The following is a 20212-nucleotide window of genomic DNA, read 5'->3' on the forward strand; positions in this document are numbered from 1 at the left end:
TTGTATTTTTGGAAGATAGGTAGAGCCTTGATAATGTAAAAATACTTTACAACCTGCTTGTAGTTCGATTGGCAGCAAATGTTAACCGGGCGGAACAAGAGACAGGATTGTGATATAAGATCTGGCGTGTAAAAAGTAGAGCACATATTATTCTTGTTTTATGTTATAATTGATATATATATTAATAATATGGGTTTCATAGAAGATACCCTAGTTATTCTTGTAACACAGGTAAATTTAGACGTATTGTTTGAACAGTGTTATTTCGCACCAGATCCTGGTGACCCGTCGTGTCAAATGAAATTTGTAATATTATTATTACTATCACTCTTCTTCCTTGCAGGTATTTTTCTTCGTAGGTGGTTGGGTATTTTTTGTCAAGAAGTTATTTCGGGACTATGAGGTCCGTCATAGATTAGTGCAACTTATATTTTCAGTGACCTTTTCATTGTCATGCACCATGTTCGAACTAATAATTTTTGAGATTCTTGGAGTTTTGGATTCAAGGTAAGTGACTTGTGCACAGTAGGATTTTGGCGTAGTTGAAGATTAGTACGAGAGAGATTTAGTATGGAGAGTTTAATGCCATAATACTAGCAAACATAAAAAGCATTGGTTGCTTTTTCACTGTTATGTAGGTTCAATAAATTATTGCCTCTTTCATCTAATGAAATGAAAATGCTTTATAATCTGGGTTTGGTACTGATGTTATAAAGCCTTATCATTTTAAATTGGACCATAAAAACACCCAACAGTTTGGAAAACATTTAAAGATTTCTATGTTCTCTTTGACAAAGCCTATATCCTTGCATACATTTGCCTTCAAATGCTGCCATAGAATGCTAGGCTTTAAACTCTTGAAGTATACTTTGAATTATTTTAATTCTACCTTGTAAATGAATAGATGATTAACTTTATGTTTACAGTTCTCGTTATTTCCATTGGAACCTCGTGCTGTATGTGATGCTTTTCATGGTAATTGTCCTCATTCCATTTTACATAGGATACTTCATAGTGAGCAACATAAGGTTTGGTAAGTGTGACTGCATAGATTATCAGTAGAGTTCCAAAAATATAACTTAAATCTACTAGCCAAATGACAAAATCCACTTATCCATAATCCCACAGACTACTTCATACTTATATTTGCCACTGACCTTCATTGTGTTGCCAATTTTTGGTGGGTAACCATATTTATGTAATTATAGTTAACACTATTTTACAGTAAGAAATTTATAACTTAATTTTCATTGAGGATCCCCATTCTTATAGATTCCCAGTTCTGCTTTATAACTGCCAATTATTTCAGTCCCATTCCTGCAAAATTCTTTCATCTTTTATTTTACAAATTCATCATAACCATGGTAGTTGTTGTAGTAGTAACAATAAATCACATCAAAAACAAATTACAGCAATAAGCCTTCCTTGTCTTAAACCCCAGTGACCTGTTATGGTCTCATGCCATAGTTTGTTAGGGTTCTCAGATCTTCATCCATTTGGTTGGTAATAGGGAATTTGGAATGGGATTCTGCATGGGGAATTCAAAGAACATGGGTTTTTCAGTTAGCTGAATAATTTTCTGTGTGTTATTAATAAATTCTACTCAGCTGCTTTTCCGACTTTACTATCCATGAGGAAATATGTTCCAAACTGTTCCTACTAATATAATTAGTTCCTCATTTTTACAACTGCCCTCCTCAGTTAACCAGTTTGTATTCATTACTACTGTATCCAGTGCTACTGTATCAACTGTTATGTGTAAGTTTCTAACCTTCAAAGACTGAATTTCTATACCTTCATTCATTCCTGTGTCTATTCCAAAGCATCTGTCTTGTCCCAAGTGGTAAATTTCATAATGTAAAGCACTTTTTATTGTGAATGCCCAACCTGTACGCTGGCGTATAAGCCATGTCTGGCTCTCCGTGATTGCTTACTCATTATATCTGCAGCTACTCTCCATATCTAGATCCAGTTTTCTCTAAACATAATCTTAGTATGTGAAATATTATGTTGATAATGTGAATTATAGCATGAAAATTAAATAAATGGAAAAATAATGTCACAAAATATTATATCAATAATACCAGAGATCCTCTTGCATTAAACTCACTTAGTTTTGGAATTAGGTGACAATAAAACCTGAATATTACATGCCGTAATCATAATTGTTCTTTGAAACTTCTTCACAAATGTAGAAAGCACTGTATATAACACATATGAAGCTTTGTTTGTCATGAAGTTTTGGATGTGAGAAATTTTTGACTTAAATATGAATGTTTCAGTGAGACTGCAAATGATACAACCATTGACCATTTTGATATGGCTGGTGTATATCTACCTCTTCTGGAAAGTGGGTGATCCTTTCCCCATATTGAGTCCGAAGCAGGGGATCTTATCCATTGAGCAAGGCATAAGCCGTATAGGTGTGATTGGCGTGACTGTTATGGCTCTCCTGTCAGGCTTTGGTGCTGTCAGTTATCCATATACATCCATGGCTTATTTTATGAGGTACTATATCATATAGATTAAGACGCACTTTTATATAATTGTACAACTGCATAAAGTGAGCTCATAAAAGATCATGTTTGTGTGTGTGTCTGTCTTACAATAATTTTCTCTCGAGTTACTGTGGAAAATCTAAAAAAAAGTGTTGTATGGTTCTGTATTAAAATTTGAACTTCATAAAATTTATAAGAGATGGCTAATTGTTCAAGAACTGAGTGTTTGAAATAAAATATATATTTTATTCTAATCTATAAGATTTATTTGAAAATACTTTGTTTTGGTTCATGTATTACAAAATGTAAGTAGAGAATAATTTATGCAGTTGAGTATTTTTACCGTTGATTAGCTTTGTCAAGAAAATAATTTGTGTCTATTGCTGGTAAGTATCATAGCTGTGCTTTTGATTAGCATTGTCAAAAATAGATAACTGAACATAGAGACCAATGAGGGAGGTAAGTGCTCTTTTTTCTTTCCGTAAAATAGTTTAAGACCAGTGGCGTAGTGTGACTGTGAATTGTGGTACTCGGAACTAAAACAAAAATATTGCACTTTGCCCACACACATGTTAATAGTTCTTAATTTTTTTATTATTTTTGGATTGTGCATCCTCCACAGCTTTCTTCAGAAGAAGAAGTTGGATTTATGGTCTGTGTCCTGTGTTCCATGATGCTACGCCACTGGTTAACACAAGCTGGAGCACTTACCATCATATGGAGCCAAAGGTGTGTAAGAATAGGAAGCACATCATAACATTTTGACCTTAATTACAGACTTTTATTTCCTGCCTTGAACCCACAAATCTTGCCACTGTCTTATTCTTTTGATCATGATGTTTGACCAGTAAAGAACGTAAACTATTTTGTCCTCAATGTTCCAGACATCTACTAGTATCTTTACTGGTAACCCAGGTCTTAATATTCTCATGGGCTGATTATAAAGTTGTTTGGAGTGTCAGATGTCTATTGTAATTAAAATGAGATGCTCCCAGTTTCGTTTATTCTCACTGTAAGTGTTGAAATAGTAATCCAGATTATTTGCGGTTTTCATGTTAGTATTCGGTTGAAACTTGAGCTAAGAAAAATATTAAGGTGGCAGAGTGTATTGAATATTTATTGTATTATAATACAGTACTTGAATTTGGAAGTGTTTACTAATTCGATTTTAAAGTGTTAGCTTGTATCAATAAGCCACGGTGGTCTAGCGGTTAGAACGCTGGCCTTGTAATCCTGGGGTCTCGGGTTCGATTCCTGGCGGTGCCCGAATTTATAACTTGTGTTGGGCAAGGCCGTGGTCTAGGCAACACGGAGTTTTCCTCCGTGGCATCCCAACAATTATTCCATTCACACACAGAAGAAGGCAATGGCAAACCACTTCTGGATCATCTGCCAAGAACGTATATGAACAGGTCCCAGTCCGAGAAAAGGATGGAAGGATCCTGTTCATATGGACCGTCAGACAGAACACTAAATAAATAATAAATAGCTTGTATCAAGTTGTGAAGAAATTAAAAAGTACAAATTAAAAATTTATCATGGCTTTTGAAATACTGGTTTCATCAGAATCATCAGCAGTCACTAGCTTCTGTGTTGTTACACAACTGGCTACAGTTCAAACCCCAGCATTTGATTAGATATTTGCAATGTATGTCAATTACGTCATTCTTTGTTTACAGGCCAGTTATGCCATCTGATATACAAGCAATCGAGAAGCGGTTGCTGCAGACTATGGACATGATCCTAGCGAAAAAGAAACGCATTGCTTTAGCCAAGAAGGGCTCAGTTGTAAATGGGGCACAGAACAAACAGGGCAGTTCTGGTATATGGGGAATGTTGAAGACTGTCACTACATCTGTCAGCAAAGGAAGTGGAGAAAGTATCCTTTCTTGAAGAAAAATGTTGAGAGATGAGCAGATGTACCTTAGTTTTAATCTTTATGTGTCTTACTTGGAAAGCTATGACAGTTCAGTTGAACATTACTCTCACTTTAATTAAATTATTTTCTCATGCTTCTAGTTATGGTTTTTCACCTATCTGACCTCAGTCTACCTGGCCACGTCTGATATATGAGTACCCATTGGGAGATATTTTGTATATTAGCTGGATAAGAGGACCTGCAGTTTAACAGATTCAGTACTGTGTGAGCAGGCAGGGTGGGGGCATGTTCCCTAAATTCACAAGATTTAAATTTATATATGAGGAAGTCATATTGAAAAATCCACACTTTATCCGAGAAATTTAGTGAACTTACAGAATGAGAGAATGACTTTGTAATCAAAACATCACATAAATAGTTAAAGGACTATTTTAGTATTAAGCTGTGAAGAGCAAGGAATATCACAGAGAACTACAGAAATAGTCATTAACTCTGTGAGATTCAGACAAAGTTCGTCTGACGATGAGCACAAGTGTACGGCATTACTGCTGCACTATCTGTCAAGAAATGTAAATGAACTAGAGACCAAGATTACGAAAGCTATCGCAGGCTTCAGTTATAACTGTTATGTTACTCTTGAGAAGAGAATGAATATCAGTGGCATTTTTACCCACATTGAAATATCGTAGGTCATTAAGGCGTTGGCACATCATTAACTGTTTGTGTAGTGAGACAGCTTTACTTTACTTTTTGTAAAAAAGTATTTGAGTAATTAATTTTTATTACCTGTGATTTTCTGTCTTTTTTTTATTTTATGTTTCTGTATCTCATAGAGAGGATAGTTTGTAAGTCTGTTTAATAGACAATGTTTTCTGCTCAGGGAGATGGGTTACATGTATTATTGTGTTCAATAAATTGTAAATATCAGAGAATGTACCTGGTGTGGGTGCTCCAAGATAAGGCCATGTTCTTGTTTGTAGAAAATATTATTAAATTGGAAGCAACTCCATTTCAGAACTTTATGTACCAAGTTTTGAATTCATGTTATGAATGTGTCATAAATTACATCTAAATTTTGTACTGCATATTGGATGATTTGGAAAATTTCATCTCATGGAATATTCATTCATATACATATTAGTAATTTCAAATGAATATAATCTTACATTTTTATTAATTTGATGTTTTGGAGATTGATTCACCATATTGATTATTCGTAGATGATTTGACAATGCAGAAATACAATTTTTTTAAACTTGGCTTTATCTTCATTATTGTGTTGTTGCATTAACGGTGATGCGTGTTTCCGGTACAAATCTTAGCCACAGCATCCCATATAGCCTGATTGTTGTTCACATCAAATGACATAAAAGTAAGGACCCCACCCCCAAAAAAAAAGGTAACCAATGTTGAAAATGGCTATTGAACAATTGCAGCATGTTAACAACAGTTTACAAAGACAGATTAACAGTGAAATTTAAGCACCAAATATTTTTGCAGTCATTAATAATGGCCATTTCAGTATGGAAATCATTTTTTTTCTGTCATGCTATTTGATTGTCTAATTGGAGGATTCTTCATTTGGAGTGTGAATTTTTTAGAACTCTTTTGTGTTTTTGTCTTAAAAATAACTTGCTCTTCAGTTCACCTCAACAGATGTTCATGAAATTCAGTAATTGCAATTGTTGTCCCCCCCCCATGTTGATTGGATCAGAATTCAGTATCTTTGTTTCTGCATGTGAGTCAGAAATATTTCCTCAATAATGTTTCTTGAGATATTTGGCAGCTGAAACAAGAGATTGCTGGTTTGGAGGAACTGAGTCGGCAACTGTTTCTTGAAGCACACGATATGCATATTATGCAGGAACGATTACAGTGGGCCTCAACTTTCCAGGGGAAGTACTTCAACTTCCTCGGCTACTTCTTCTCTCTCTACTGCATGTGGAAGATTTTCATAGTAAGCTTAGTAAGACGTTCATAGTGAACTCTAGCAAATTTACAAGTAAAAACTTTGGGTTAAAGTGATTATCTTATGGTGGCTGTTTTAATTTCCAAGTAACTATAATTCATGTTAATATAATTAATATAGTATACATTAATCTATATAAGTGTGAAAGAATTCAGCTTTGAAGTAATATGTTTTGTATCAATTCCCTTGAGGTCCATTTATTTTAATGTATGGATGTCACCCAGTCCAGTCCATTATTCACTTTAATCAGGTATTATAAGAATATTCCTTGTTGCAGTCAACAATCAACATTGTTTTTGATCGTGTGGGAAAGAAAGATCCAGTTACACGAGGTATGGAAATAGCAGTCCATTGGGTTGGAATCAACATTGATGTGACATTCTGGTCTCAGCACATCTCCTTCTTCTTGGTGGGTTGCATTGTGGTCACTTCCATCAGAGGTCTACTGCTTACTCTCACCAAGGTAAATACATTGTGGTTCCATTGCTTTGTTTATTATGGTCAAGGTATCCATATCTGGTGAAGAGTAAAGGACAAGTTCCTCATTTTTTGATAATCTATATTCTTCTGCTGTTTCAGTTATTAGGCCCACATAATTTCTTCAGCACTTTGTTCTTAAACATCTTTATTTTATGTTTTTTCCTTAAAGTAAGACCAAATTTCGTTCTGTCATAACAGAGAATGTCTTCAACTTATCAGAATAAATGAGAATTTATTTGTATAATGGTGTTTTGTCAGTTCTTTATCTGAAAATTTGCTTTCTTCTATATTAAATGTTTCATATACGTAGTTGATATCCAGTGTCATTCTGTTAACAGTTCTTCTATGCCATCTCGAGCAGTAAGTCATCGGACATCATTGTTCTTGTGTTGGCACAAATTATGGTAAGTAAATTCAAGCATAATCAATCCTCTTCTACCAATGATACAGAGCAGAGTTTCTCAAAATGAGGTTAGTGACCCATCAGTGGTTCTTGGGAAGTACATAATTCAGTTGGTTACAGATTAAGTGGTAAGTAAAATAAGTTACATCATGTAAATATTAATAAATTGTCTATAAATTACATTTATATTTTAATTTTATATTTCGGTACGGAAATTAAAAATATAGATGTAAACTCTATGTCAGTTGTTCGAAAAGTTCCGTTACCTGGACCACTTGATAATTGCTGAGGGTTTGGAAGATTTTTCTCCCTGTTTAAAAATTCTGACGCACCGGGCTCTGTATGTTAAAGATGTGAATAAATAAGTTTATTATTATACCTGTACCACCTGAATGAAGCCCACAGACCACTAGTGGTCTGCAGACCACACATAGGGAACCTCTGCTGTACATAATGCTGTCCTGAAGCTTTGTACTGTGTTGTACTTAGCAGTAAGGTATATTTCCATTGCATACAACAATTATTTTATTGACTGTATTTTTTGTTTGTTTATAAATCAGTCTTGATTATAGATGCCCAAGCTCCACATGGGTTATAACTGTTGTCTTGTCACTGCTGGCTAACACTGCTTCTGGCTTCATCACACACTATGTACTGCACGTGTCATCGTGTCAGTCCATTCGGTTACTCACTTGGAACTAACTCGCTGGAAGCTACGTTGCCTCTCTTTAAAGGTCCCAGAACTGAATGAGAGTCACGCATATGAATGTTTGTTTCTACTCTGTCTTTTTGCGTCATCAGCCAGAGGGTTCTCAAAACTGGTGCTATTACCGTGCAACTTCTCCATGACTGGGGGTGTGATTGCATGTCTTGGCTGATGTAATGAAAATGGTATTTCGCATGTTGAGTTACAACATAAAAAGTCTGAAAAATAATGGCATGAAGACACTGGTACAAAGCTGTTGCCACATTTTCCAGTCTTTTTTTCATATTTTGACCTTTTTCTGTACTATTTCTTATCCTCAGATGTTCAGATAAATCCCTTATTTGTCGATGGGGACTGGTACTAACATTATGCTGGTAAATGTGTAATATATCTCAATATTTAATTACACTGAATCTCCACATATGCCAAAAATTGCATGCTGTTTTTGTTAACTGTAAATGGTATGTAATCGTAATTTAGGAAACATATTTTCCATCATTGCTAGCCTCTATCTGCCACCAGGTAGCACTAAAAGTTATGTTTATGTTAGATTGATCTTGGCATGTTAATCTAATTGATTTTGGTATTGTAAGTTCACTGAAGTGCACTAACACATTTCAGAATACCTACGTAAAATTAATTAGAGTACAGTATTTCATTGGCTTCATTGAATGGGAGTACAGAATTATGTTGTTGCAGGGAATGTACTTTGTGTCATCAGTGCTACTTATGAGGATGAACATGCCAGCAGAGTACCGAACCATCATCACACAAGTGTTAGGTGAACTCCAGTTTAATTTTTACCATCGCTGGTTTGATGTTATTTTTCTTGTGAGTGCACTGTCATCCATTGGTTTCTTATACTTGGCACACAAACAAGCAGCAGGAGAAGCTGGATAGCTGGAACAACTAATGTTTTTGTTTTCTTCTTCAGTTTTTCAAAAATAATAAGACAGCATAAAAGGTCATATCCAGAAGTCCTGGTCAGAATTATTAATTCCTTCAAAGCAGCCAGTCTCTTCTTGATTTTACACAGTCCAATTCTACCTTGTATAAACTCGAGCACTTCTGAAATTCGTTAAGAATAATTTTCAATTTTAAGTCTGCTCCAGACTAAGAACCCACTGACACTCTCCTCATTCCCACATTTTGAGTTGTAATTGTGTGAAATGTGTCTTCTGCTGCAACTTAATGAATCATTATTCTTTTCTTGCCACAAGTGCAAACATGATTCATTACTGTGAAATGCTTATGGATTACCAGAATGTGTATTGTCTGAGATTTGAGGTTCTCATGTCAGTTGCTGTTAACTCCAAATGCCATGTCCAGCATCTCATGGCTTTCTGAGGGTGCCTTCCGAATCAATATACTGAGTAGTAAACCCTGACTGATATGACATAATAATAGAGAAAGTATTTTGAGTTTCAGTTATGTCTTACTGCTGAGAATATATGTGAACTGTATGCAATAATGTAACTTTACTTTTCATAAAAAAAATTATCATGTATTTATGCTGGACTATCATGGTCAGGCAACATGAATGAGACATGTCAGTATACAGTATGTATAAGGATACTTGTTATAGATATTAAAAGGGTGGGAGGAATAATGGAATAAATAGGCAAGGTAAAATTAAGCATTTAATAAATACTCTAGACGAGTGGTATTCAACCTTTTTTGTTCGCGTACCCCCAGATATAATTTCTCTTCAACTTTGTACCCCCAAAGTTGTTGGTGTATAATTCAAGTTATACATAGTATATAATCTACATCCTAAATAAATTACATTACTGATTATTCAGTGTTTATCATAAAAAAATTTTTTTTTAAATTTCACGTTCCCCCCAAGATGTCTTCGCGTACCCCCAGGGGTATGCGTACCCCAGGTTGAATACCACTGCTCTAGACCAGGGGTTCTAAACCTTTTAAAATCTGAGGCCACATTCACTCTTTCTTATTGAGTCACAGGCTGCCAGTTATACTTGACAACAATTTATAGTACATGTTCCGTTATAACAAAGGTGTTATTCTATGTCCTCCAGAGCTCAAATTAACAATGGACTTCACAGTATTTCATACACAAGGACAGCTTCAGTCAGAGGCAGCTACTGGCCTCTGAAGTTGACCATACATTGTTTATGTCTTATCTTTCATAAGTTGTGCACACTACATTGGTTATCTACTGCACAACAGTTTTCTTGAAGTCTGTCCTTTCACATTTCCAAATCAGACACTAAGACCAAATGCATGATTGCAAAGCAAGCACATGGGAACACTATACTCCATGGAGTACTCAGACGTGAATGAACTCCTGTTGTATTGTCTTGCAATTATGAGGCCTGGAGAACACAGACTTAAGAAAGTAGGGGTGGGGGACAACTGATTTTTTGGTATAACTTCATTCTGCAATTGCATTTAAAGAAAAAAACAGTTAAAAAAGTAAGATACTGTATTTTTATTTTCTTAAAGTTTCTGTTCAGCAGCTTTCTGTTGCTTTGTTTGCATCTCTTCATTTTGTAGTTGCTCTAACGTGAGCAGTGACACACCAAGCTGATCCTCACGGCTGAAAGGTTGTGCCATCTGTCGCAGCCAGCGTTTAGCAATCTGCAAGCAGACAACCATCCATTCCTAATTATCTTTGGTAACAGCAAATTAGAGAGCAGAACAATAGACTGAACATTTAGCTTGAATGGAGGAAATAAGTGCATAATTTTGGCACATAAACTTCTGGAATATAGCCACTTGGACTTCCCTGATGAGACATTCTAGACAAAATCAAAAGCATCCCCCTGTTTTAGCTCACAGTGAACAGGAAATGCACCAGATACACATTTACGGTGAGGATAAAGTTGCCCCTGATGCTTAATTAAGCACCATGCCATGCAGACATGTGGAAGGATGGAGGTACAGCTCCATGTATTCTTAACCTTGGCAGTAAATGGAAGTAAGTGGTTAGTTTTCACATCTCTCCTGCTTTAACCCCAAGGTAAAAAGTCCAATACCCATTAGATAAAAGGCTGAATGGAAATGAAAGCTCATCTGGACATTGTGGTGAAGATAAAAATGGTTCTTTGCTGGGAAATGATAACCATTAATTCAGGCTGTATCCAGTCACTATACTGTCTCAGCTATCCTGGCTTATCAAATTTTTACCCATATGAACTCTACACCTCATGCCTCCTATCAATTTAACATTGAAATCTAGCATAATTTTCATGCGAGACCTTACAATTAAGCAAGTACATAAATGTTCTTATTCTACATAAGAGCTTTTTTAAAGATATCTTCACTAAAAAGTGAGATTCAGAGCTGTGGTCCTTTTTCCATGGTCCCCCTCTTCTCAAGCACCATCCTATACAAATTCTAAACTTTCTTAGTACAAATTCTCATGTCCCTCAAATACTGACTAGGTTGAAGATTTCTGTCTTCTGGGTTATTGCGCTGTGTAGTCTGGTCGATGTTAACCAACGTTTCAGAGGTCATACTGCCTCCGTCATCAGGGCGATGAATATCATGAATATTCATCGCCCTGATGACGGAGGCAGTATGACCTCTGAAACGTTGGTTAACATCAACCAGACTACACAGCGCAACAACCCAGAAGACAGAAATCTTCATACTCACCGCTGTGAGAACCTCAAGTCTTACTGACTAGGTTACTGCAAAGAATCCATCCAATACTGAGGCATTTGCAAAACTTTCTTAGCACAGACCATTTTATGGGTTTAAGGCTAATTAATAATCCTGCACCATAAAATGGTCTGTGCTGATGTCAATAAACAAAAGAAAAATGGGGGCAGGAAAAAGAACTACATTTGTTGAATGCTGGTGAGCTCGAAACAAATAAAAGTCCCATCTTGAGATGCAAGTCCTGGTTCTTCTTTACCTGGACAGCTTCCTCAGTAGACAAGTTGCACAGTGAATCTTTGAGATGTTCCTGTATCCATTTGGGCAGCTTATTGCGTTTGTCTGAACGAGAGAACCTCTGCAATAAAATCGCAACATTAATTATCATAGAAGTGCACTTCTTGTACAATACTGTGATAGATCAATGAACCATCTACCTTGTCTGCAAATATCATGATACCATAGTCAGTCTTGCCTCTGATGACCCGCCCCACACACTGAGCAGCATGCCTCATTGCATCAAACGTCAGGAAGTCATTTTCACGGATCTGCAAGAAAGTACCACTCACAATTTACCATATTCACCTGACTGAATATGACACTGTGCATCTTTCTTGCAAACATATTTCATACAACTACATAATTATTCTTTCTGTATCATCATCTTTTGCACCAAATATAGCAGAGAGGAATCAAATTAATTTTAAGTAGGATTTGAGGTTTTCATGGTGGTGAGTGCAAAGATGGCTGTCTTCTGGGTTGTTGCACCATGTAGTCTGGTAGATGTTTACCAACGTTTCAGAGGTGCTTGCTGCCTCCATCATCAGGGCAATGCAGGTTTACTACTGGTATCTTGGCAAAAAATAAAATATTGCACTGAACTGGCAGACATTAATGCCTGAAACTACTACTTCACTGGACACCTAATAGAAAACAGACAACAGAATCTGAAAACATTGTGGGTTAAAGAAATTCAATCATGGAAGAAAAGCATTCAAAGGAAGGGGAGTGAAATGACTGACATATGACAGGAAACCTATGAACGTGACAGAAACCCAGAAAAAGAAGAAAAATATCATTTTTCACCTGGAACTGGTCCCGGAGATATTCCAGTCTTGCTCGCAGTATTCTCGACTGTGTGTACACATACGGAATCCCAAACATCAGAACAGCTCGGCCAAGATGATGATCGAAGTCCACACCTTCTGAAACTTTTCCCCGAGCCACAGACAACAGCACAGCTCCTCGTCCACTTTCACACGCCTGCACAAGGCAAGACTCACTTATTAGATAGTTGAGCCCTCATTCTAAACAAACTCAAACTGCAAAATAGAATGAATATTTCTCAAATTTCTAATATTCATATTTTTTTTTGTATGTCAGTCAGAGAAATATTAAAGAGTAATTTTAGTATACTTTAACCTTTGTAGTATGGAATTAGAGAATTTAAACCCCTCTACTCTGGGGCTGCCAACTGGATTTTAATCCTGGGGCTAAGTGTTTAGTGGTATGCTAATGTGACACATGGCTGATGAGGGTTACTAAAGTGGTTTTTAATTAGCAGCTATTCAGACAAAATGGATACTATGATTGGTATGTTGTATTCAGGTTAAAAAACATTTTTATTTGTACCACAGCATAGATTTTTGTCTCTGTTGGGGGATAATAACTTGAAAATGCAACTATGTGAGATGTCAGATTTGAGGATCTATCTGCTGCAGTTTTCTTTGCCCTGGAGCTTATTCATGCTGGAGGCATAGTAGTGTATATCTAATTCCATGGAGCAGGGTCCTTCAAAGGCTAATAGTCGCTCAGCTGGTCAAGGAATTTGCTGCTTTTTATGGATCCCAAAGGTTCATTACCATCTTCGAAAGACCCAATGATTGACCCTACTCTAAGCCAGATGAATCCAGTTCACACCGTATTTTCTAGAAGATCCTATTTAATATCATCCATCTACGCCTAAATCTCCCATGTGGTCGGATTTGAGGTTTTCACAGCGGTGAGTCTGAAGATGACCATTTTCTCTCATGTGGTCTCTTCCCTTCAAGTTTTCCAACCAAAACTTTGTATGCAATCCATCTTTCATATGTGTTAATATGCCCCACATACCTATGGTAAAGGTATCAGGTGCATTTTTGCAACTTTGCTTTGAACATGCATAAATATTTATATCAGAGATGCAGGCTGTGAATGGTCTGAAGATTTGTCAAATGACTGGTATCGAACTTCAGTTTCTATCATTATTTTGATGTAGTTACTTATGGCCAACTAGAGCATTCAATACTTGGATACATACTCTGATGTAGTTCAAAAGAGCAAGGCTGGTTTCGGCTGCATCTTGTGTTTCAATGAATAGAAGCTTGTTTCGCTGCAAGCTATCAACTACACCCTGGTCATACCAGCTTGCCACCACTGACTCTAGGTATAGGTATGATGTGAAAAAACACACAACTCCATCCGGTACAATTGTAGCAATCTCCACTAAGAGTTGGCCATAGTTCCGCACTACAGCAACATCTTCCCTCGTCTCAAACCGAGAAGAGATGGCAACCTGGTCATTTCCCTTGGAAACAATCTATAACACACACAATAATGATCATTCTTTTCATATGAACTGGAAGACCAAGGACAGAAAGCAGGAGTGTTCTATATTGTAGTGATACCCTTGTATTTGCCAGAAAGGACTGCAGAAAACCATGACACACTTCAAACAGAATAACTGCCCCAACTGATGCTTGAGCTGGGTATGTCAAGAACATGTCAGGCACATTACCACTGTGTCAACTTATTCAGTGACTTGATTCTAGAAAGTGGTGGGTGCACATACTGCACTTACATACATCTTACCATTGGGAGGAGACATGGCCTTGCCAGTGTCATAGTGAAGGAACTCATGATGACTGGGTGGAAGTCCAAAATCTTGGGGTACATGTCCAGCGGAGAGAGTGTCCCAGATGTGATTACGACAGTTTGAAACCGGTCAAACACTGGCTTGATAGCAATAGAGGAATCCAAACAACTGGAACAGTATTAACCACTCGTCACACCAACACATGTTGACTGAACATCAGTGTGCCAAAACTACGTTGGACATTGTCCACTGTCTGAGATATGCTTGATATATGAATCATTATGCAGACAGATTCCTTTTATTCTAATATTATACATGATGGCTGGAATAAAACCCAGGACCTTCTGAGCAGTTGGCTAGTACACTATCCGTCAGTACAAAGACAACCAATATGCTGAAGACAGGATTAGAACCGACTTCCAAAGTATTATTTTATCAGATATACCTCAGACAAGGGACAGTGTCCAATATATTGCTATAATGAATCGGCCAATGTCACAGACATTATGAGAATCATCAGTCTTCAGGCATATGCACATCTCACTAGATTTTCATTTCACCATCTCTTCAGTGTGTTCACTTAACATGGACAGACAGAGTATCATATTTTATAAACTTTCATTCATGATCAGAACTCGAAAAGTGAATTAGTATTCTATATTTACATTTTGTGTACCTACCTGAAGTGAAGGATAGGATTTGATACTGTTGGAGTTTTGTCATCAAAGGGCTCTACAATAATGGTAAATCCTTTTGTATATGTTGACACTAATGTTGCCAAATGAGTAATAAGTATCAATGGTGAAAAGTCTGTGAGATCAGCAATCTCCAATGTACGCAAAAGTGATGCTAATCTTTCATGGCAAAACCTACAACAGACAAGAAAAATTGTACACAACTACTTTTACATACTCTCCAATTTGTAATTTTTGTTTAAATTTTAGTAACACATTTTACCCAAAATATGTAAATTGGAAAAAAAATGGATCAGGCACTTCATAATTTGTATTAATCACTACAATTCATTAGGACTGTCAAGTTACAGAAGTTGAGATGGGCATGGTATGTAGCACATATGGGAAAGCAGAGTTGCATTCACTCTTCGGACAGCACATAAAATTAAACCAGTAAAATTATTTTTTTACCGGAGAGGTTTACGCTCAATGCACACTTTCTGGTAAAGATCTTTGAGAAAGCTGGCTGGGGATTCCAATACCACATGCTGCACACGAAGTCGTGTCTTCAGATACTCCACAAACCTCTTCAGAAATCCTACAAAGTGTTCTGCGGTTCGAATGCTCCCTGGAACAACCTCTGAGGAAGGAATGACAACATAGAATACATTTTGGTTGAATTTTCTGGTTGATAGACTTGAGGTTCTTTACACCTATAAACTATATTTAAGGACATCAGTTCTTCATGATGGCCATTAAGTTATAATTATACCAAACACAGTGGCCATGCTATTTAAGGTACACAGCCAGAGCAAATATTGGGATCAATGGTTTGATTCCTGTCTTGGCAGATAGATGTTTGTATACGTACGTTATCTATCAGCTTCGGTCCTACTCATCAGAATAGTCACAAATCCAAGTTTTACCATTTGCTGTGTGCTGTGCAGTTACAATATAGCTTACGTCTAGAATTCTGGGTAGAAATTCTTTCAGAAAGAAGGGACAGGGACACTGGCCTAGTCCAAAATTCGATACTAATAAGAATATCAGAGTACACCGCTGCCCCCCACCCCCGATTAAATGTAGATAAGACACTGCTCCAAATATTATCAGGGTAGGACAGGGCATATATGATGCATGGGAAGCGAAATACGTGTAATGTTATAACTGTAGAACCTGATGCAACTACTTTGGAGACAAAGGCAGAGATGGGAGGATGATAAAATGGAACATAGAAATAAAGTGTGAAAATGTGGACTGGATTTGGACACAGTCAATGGGCTCTTGTGAACCTGGCATTTAACCTTCCGGTTACGTAAAAATTCAGGAAATTTCTTCATTACCTGAGTGACTTATCAGCTTCTTAAAGACTCTGCTCCATGGACATGGTTCCATAAACGTACTAGAAAGATTAGCCTGATTTGATCCTCTTCAACCAATAAGAACAAAAGAAGGTTAATGGAGTACCTTTCAGGACTTCATCAGGCAACACAGGGTTGGATAACACCACATCTGTTTCTCTGGCAACACTTGCATCTCTCAAGCCCTCTACCAACCTCTGATACTCTTCTTTCAGTTTCTTTGCATCATCTTCTTTCATCCTAAAAGGCAGTTGAAACATACAACTTACCATGCACATTTTACAAAAATCTTATTTTCTGCAAATTACTCTTCAGAGAAGTAAGAAAGTGGAGATGAGAATCACTTCAAGTGATTCTGCATTCCATATTCAAACCTACATTAAAAAGCTTAGCTTAGTCCTGAATAATTACTACTGTTTGTTTATAATCTTATAACACTGCTGAAGTTACATAGCGTTGACATGGTGGCATGATTACTAATAATTCAATTAAATTCAGTTCTTTATTATTAGTGTGCTGTATCAACAGCCAGAAGGTCAATAACAGATACAGCACAAGAGAGAAATACAAGAACACAATAATAAACATAAAAGGTAACAAAGAGGTTATCAAAAATCACACAACTGCAATGGACGTTTAATACACAAAGGCAAATTGCTACTGAATACATCAGTATATTTCTAATAATAATTTTGATAAAGAAAGTAAGTTAGATTAATAATAATAATCCGCGGCATAACATCCCTCTGAGAGCCAAAGCCAACTAGCTGGCCTCATGTTCACATGCCTAAGCAGAGGTGAACGATCATCCAACCAGATATAGGGTGACGTGTAGTCAGCATGACGAACCCCCAGCCATTGCTAGTTTTCCTGACCGGATTATGCTACCCATTGTAGCTCCCAAATTTCCTCACGATGCTGGGTTGGCACCGGTCCCATACACCAGTCGAAAATCTCATGAGAAATTTCTTTCCCCGAGACTCAAACCAGCGTGCATTCCGTACCACCAGTCTGAAGCATGATGCCTCAGACCGCGATTATTGTTAAATACAATTAAGAGTAACAATTTTTGTTTCAAATATATCCAGGTCCCTGCAGATGATGATGATGATAATAATAATAACAACAACAATAAGAATAATATTTCAGTGTTTGAATTTTACAAGAACTCAAGAGATAGACAGTGGTAACTTACTCATTAACTGTCTGCTCCAGAATCTGTATACTGGCCGTGCTTTTGTCTATGATCCTGCGGTTGATTTTTACACTCATTGAATCAATACACACATTGTCTGCAAAAAATAATCAACATTTTTAACTAACTAACTAAACCAACTAGATGGCTTAAGGAACCTGTGAGTTCATCACCGAATTAACCAAAGCCCTTCTGGGCCAACAAAATCCAGTATTTTTATTAGTACATGAATTTCAGATGACCATTACTTTTGGGTGAAAAATGTAGAAAATGTCCTCTTTAGATAGTGGTTAATATGGCCACACTGTTGAAGAACTGCTTAAAATGGAACTTGCAACTTCATTCTTGATTGTTACGCCTGTTTTGCTGTCACAGCATTTTTAAATCACACAACATATTATGTAATGCTAACATGAACTGCAATTACCTATATTGTGGGCTTCATCAAATACAACAATAGAAGATTTTGAAAGTTCCTTTGACACAATATCGGCGATCTTTGGATCTAACAAGTAATGGTAGCTGTACACCACAATGTTTGCATGCAGGATCTGCAAAAATCCAAATTACATTATATCAATGTGATAACTGCAAAACATAATACAATTAAAAACAAAAATTTGTACTAATCCATACTTCATGTATAGTAGAATCCCACTCTATACAAAATACTTATGGGATGAAGATTACATTTAAAATGCTGTCCAGCTACGCACAATGTAGGTGCTTGGGGAGAGACAGTATAGCTCCTACATATTCTTAACCTCAGCAATAGATGGGGTGAGCGGTCAGCATGATACCCCATCCGTGCTTTACCTTGGTACCCTCTGGATAGGAGATTGGGTGGGGCCCAGAGCTTGTCTGGATGCAGAGGCTGGAGAAGAGAATTCCAAAGGTTTTGAACAAGAGTATGAAAGGGAAGTGTCCAAGACCAAAATCAAGATGGGATCAGAAGATTAGGACATCTGTTGCACAGAAGGAATGCCATGGGAAGCAAATGATGAAGAGGAGTTGTGAGAGCACAGATGGTGGAGGAGGAAGAAGAAACTATTAGAATTATTGAAGATATTTAAACTATTAGGGGTTTCCATCCTACATAAAAATGTCTGTATATATGTCAAAATAGTATTTGGTCATGACTAACTAGCCAGACACCCAGACAACACTGTCAGTATATGAAGTACTGTGTTCCTCATCCACATTGTCTGGTTACAGTTCAGATTTCAGATAAACAAATATGCAGCAAAGGAAAATAGCAAAAATACACAAACACACTGAAAAGAGGAATCAGAAACTGAAGCATACTCACAGTATATCTGGCCAAAAAGTATGGACACCAATTCCTCTCCTGCCCATATTCTTTCAAGTCATCCAGACTATAGACACCGGGTTCCAGCTGTACTTCACGCCCTTCTATGTCAAAACCTTCATAGAATGAGCAGATGGGTATACTGTCATCATAATTGTGCCTTTCTCGGACATAAGATGCAGTTAAGCTGTGGCATCTTCCATCAACAATTTTTCCGTCACGCTCTTTGCTCACCTAGTAAACATTTCAAGACCTTTACATTTATGTGCATGCAAATTCATGCTTTAAACTGAAATAAGTATCACTGCAATGGTAATTCTCATGTATGTTGACTGTGCCTTTGAACTTAGAGTCACGAAATAAAGATTCATACCTAGAAAGCACAATTATTTACATATTCAGAAGACAATAATATTGTCAGAATCTCTGCAAACAAGAGGAGGTAATATTCATGTTCATGGTGTCATGTACCTGTGGATGGATGCACAAATTTTTCCTTGAGCTGAGAACTAACCCAACCATCTTTGGCTTCTGTCCCCTCTCTCTCTCATAATATGTTATCAATTTTTTCAATTCCTCTATGACCTTTTCAATCTCAGGCACAGTTCGTGAGCAGTAAATGAGCTTTGTGACACTCAAAGGATTTGCAAGCATATATGCAACGATAAGTGAGAGCAAAGACACTGTCTTTCCAGTTCCTGATGGCATTTCCAGTAGGCAGTGACCCTAAAACAATAAACCGAACACTAATTTCATTAAAAGAAAATACCTTTTACTGCAAAGGGTATATACTCAGTAATTGCCTTACCTTAGCATCTAGTCCCTTCTTCAATTCCAACATGTATGCAAACTGTTCTGGATAAATATAATCATAAGGAAAGTACACGAGCAGTCCATCGACACTTAACCTGAAAATATCATATTCATTCTTAAAACTGTCTACCGCAACCTCAGTACGATAATAGTTAATAGCTCTTGGACATGACTTTTAGTTCGTAATCAGTATACTTACTTCATTTTAATACATCAAGAGTTTCTGTTTGGAGAAAAATAAAGAGAAAACGGGAACCTACACCAACACTTGCATTTGTTTACGTTTCCCTCTAATATTTATTTTCTTTTAAAACCGATATACCACAGATTAAGTGATATGTCACTGTTCACTATAACCATGGAAAAGGAAAATCAGGAACAGTAACAAGATTGATGCACATCTGTGCTAAATACCCCGTTGATATTGTGTATATGTCTATCCTT

At 36.8% G+C, this 20212-nt stretch overlaps 2 protein-coding genes across 2 annotated transcripts; one reads left to right on the top strand and one right to left on the bottom strand.

Annotated features, from left to right (window-relative positions):
• The first annotated feature begins 64 nt into the window (after positions 1–64).
• Positions 65–9442, top strand: GPHR (Golgi pH regulator). The gene is made up of 9 exons (XM_022075824.2): positions 65–231; positions 344–507; positions 927–1033; positions 2283–2508; positions 4178–4377; positions 6153–6334; positions 6624–6809; positions 7165–7230; positions 8635–9442. The coding sequence occupies exons 1-9, from the start codon at positions 190–192 to the stop codon at positions 8833–8835; spliced, it is 1374 nt and encodes a 457-aa protein (XP_021931516.1). The 5' UTR covers positions 65–189; the 3' UTR covers positions 8836–9442.
• Positions 9443–10366: 924 nt separating this feature from the next.
• Positions 10367–20117, bottom strand: Xpd (general transcription and DNA repair factor IIH helicase subunit Xpd). Its single transcript, XM_022075812.2, has 15 exons — positions 19968–20117; positions 19764–19863; positions 19427–19681; positions 18956–19189; positions 18074–18197; positions 17647–17743; positions 16558–16691; positions 15562–15730; positions 15097–15285; positions 14413–14584; positions 13862–14140; positions 12649–12825; positions 12000–12110; positions 11822–11920; positions 10367–10539 (listed from the first exon to the last, which is right to left on the bottom strand). Exons 1-15 carry the CDS (start codon positions 19970–19972, stop codon positions 10399–10401), a joined length of 2286 nt encoding a protein of 761 aa, XP_021931504.2. The 5' UTR covers positions 19973–20117; the 3' UTR covers positions 10367–10398.
• Positions 20118–20212: the final 95 nt, after the last annotated feature.

The sequence above is a fragment of the Zootermopsis nevadensis genome, unplaced genomic scaffold (assembly GCF_977971745.1).
Source record: "Zootermopsis nevadensis isolate Lab colony 2312 unplaced genomic scaffold, Znev_1.0 Znev_ptg000007l, whole genome shotgun sequence".
NCBI classification, from domain to species: domain Eukaryota; kingdom Metazoa; phylum Arthropoda; class Insecta; order Blattodea; family Termopsidae; genus Zootermopsis; species Zootermopsis nevadensis.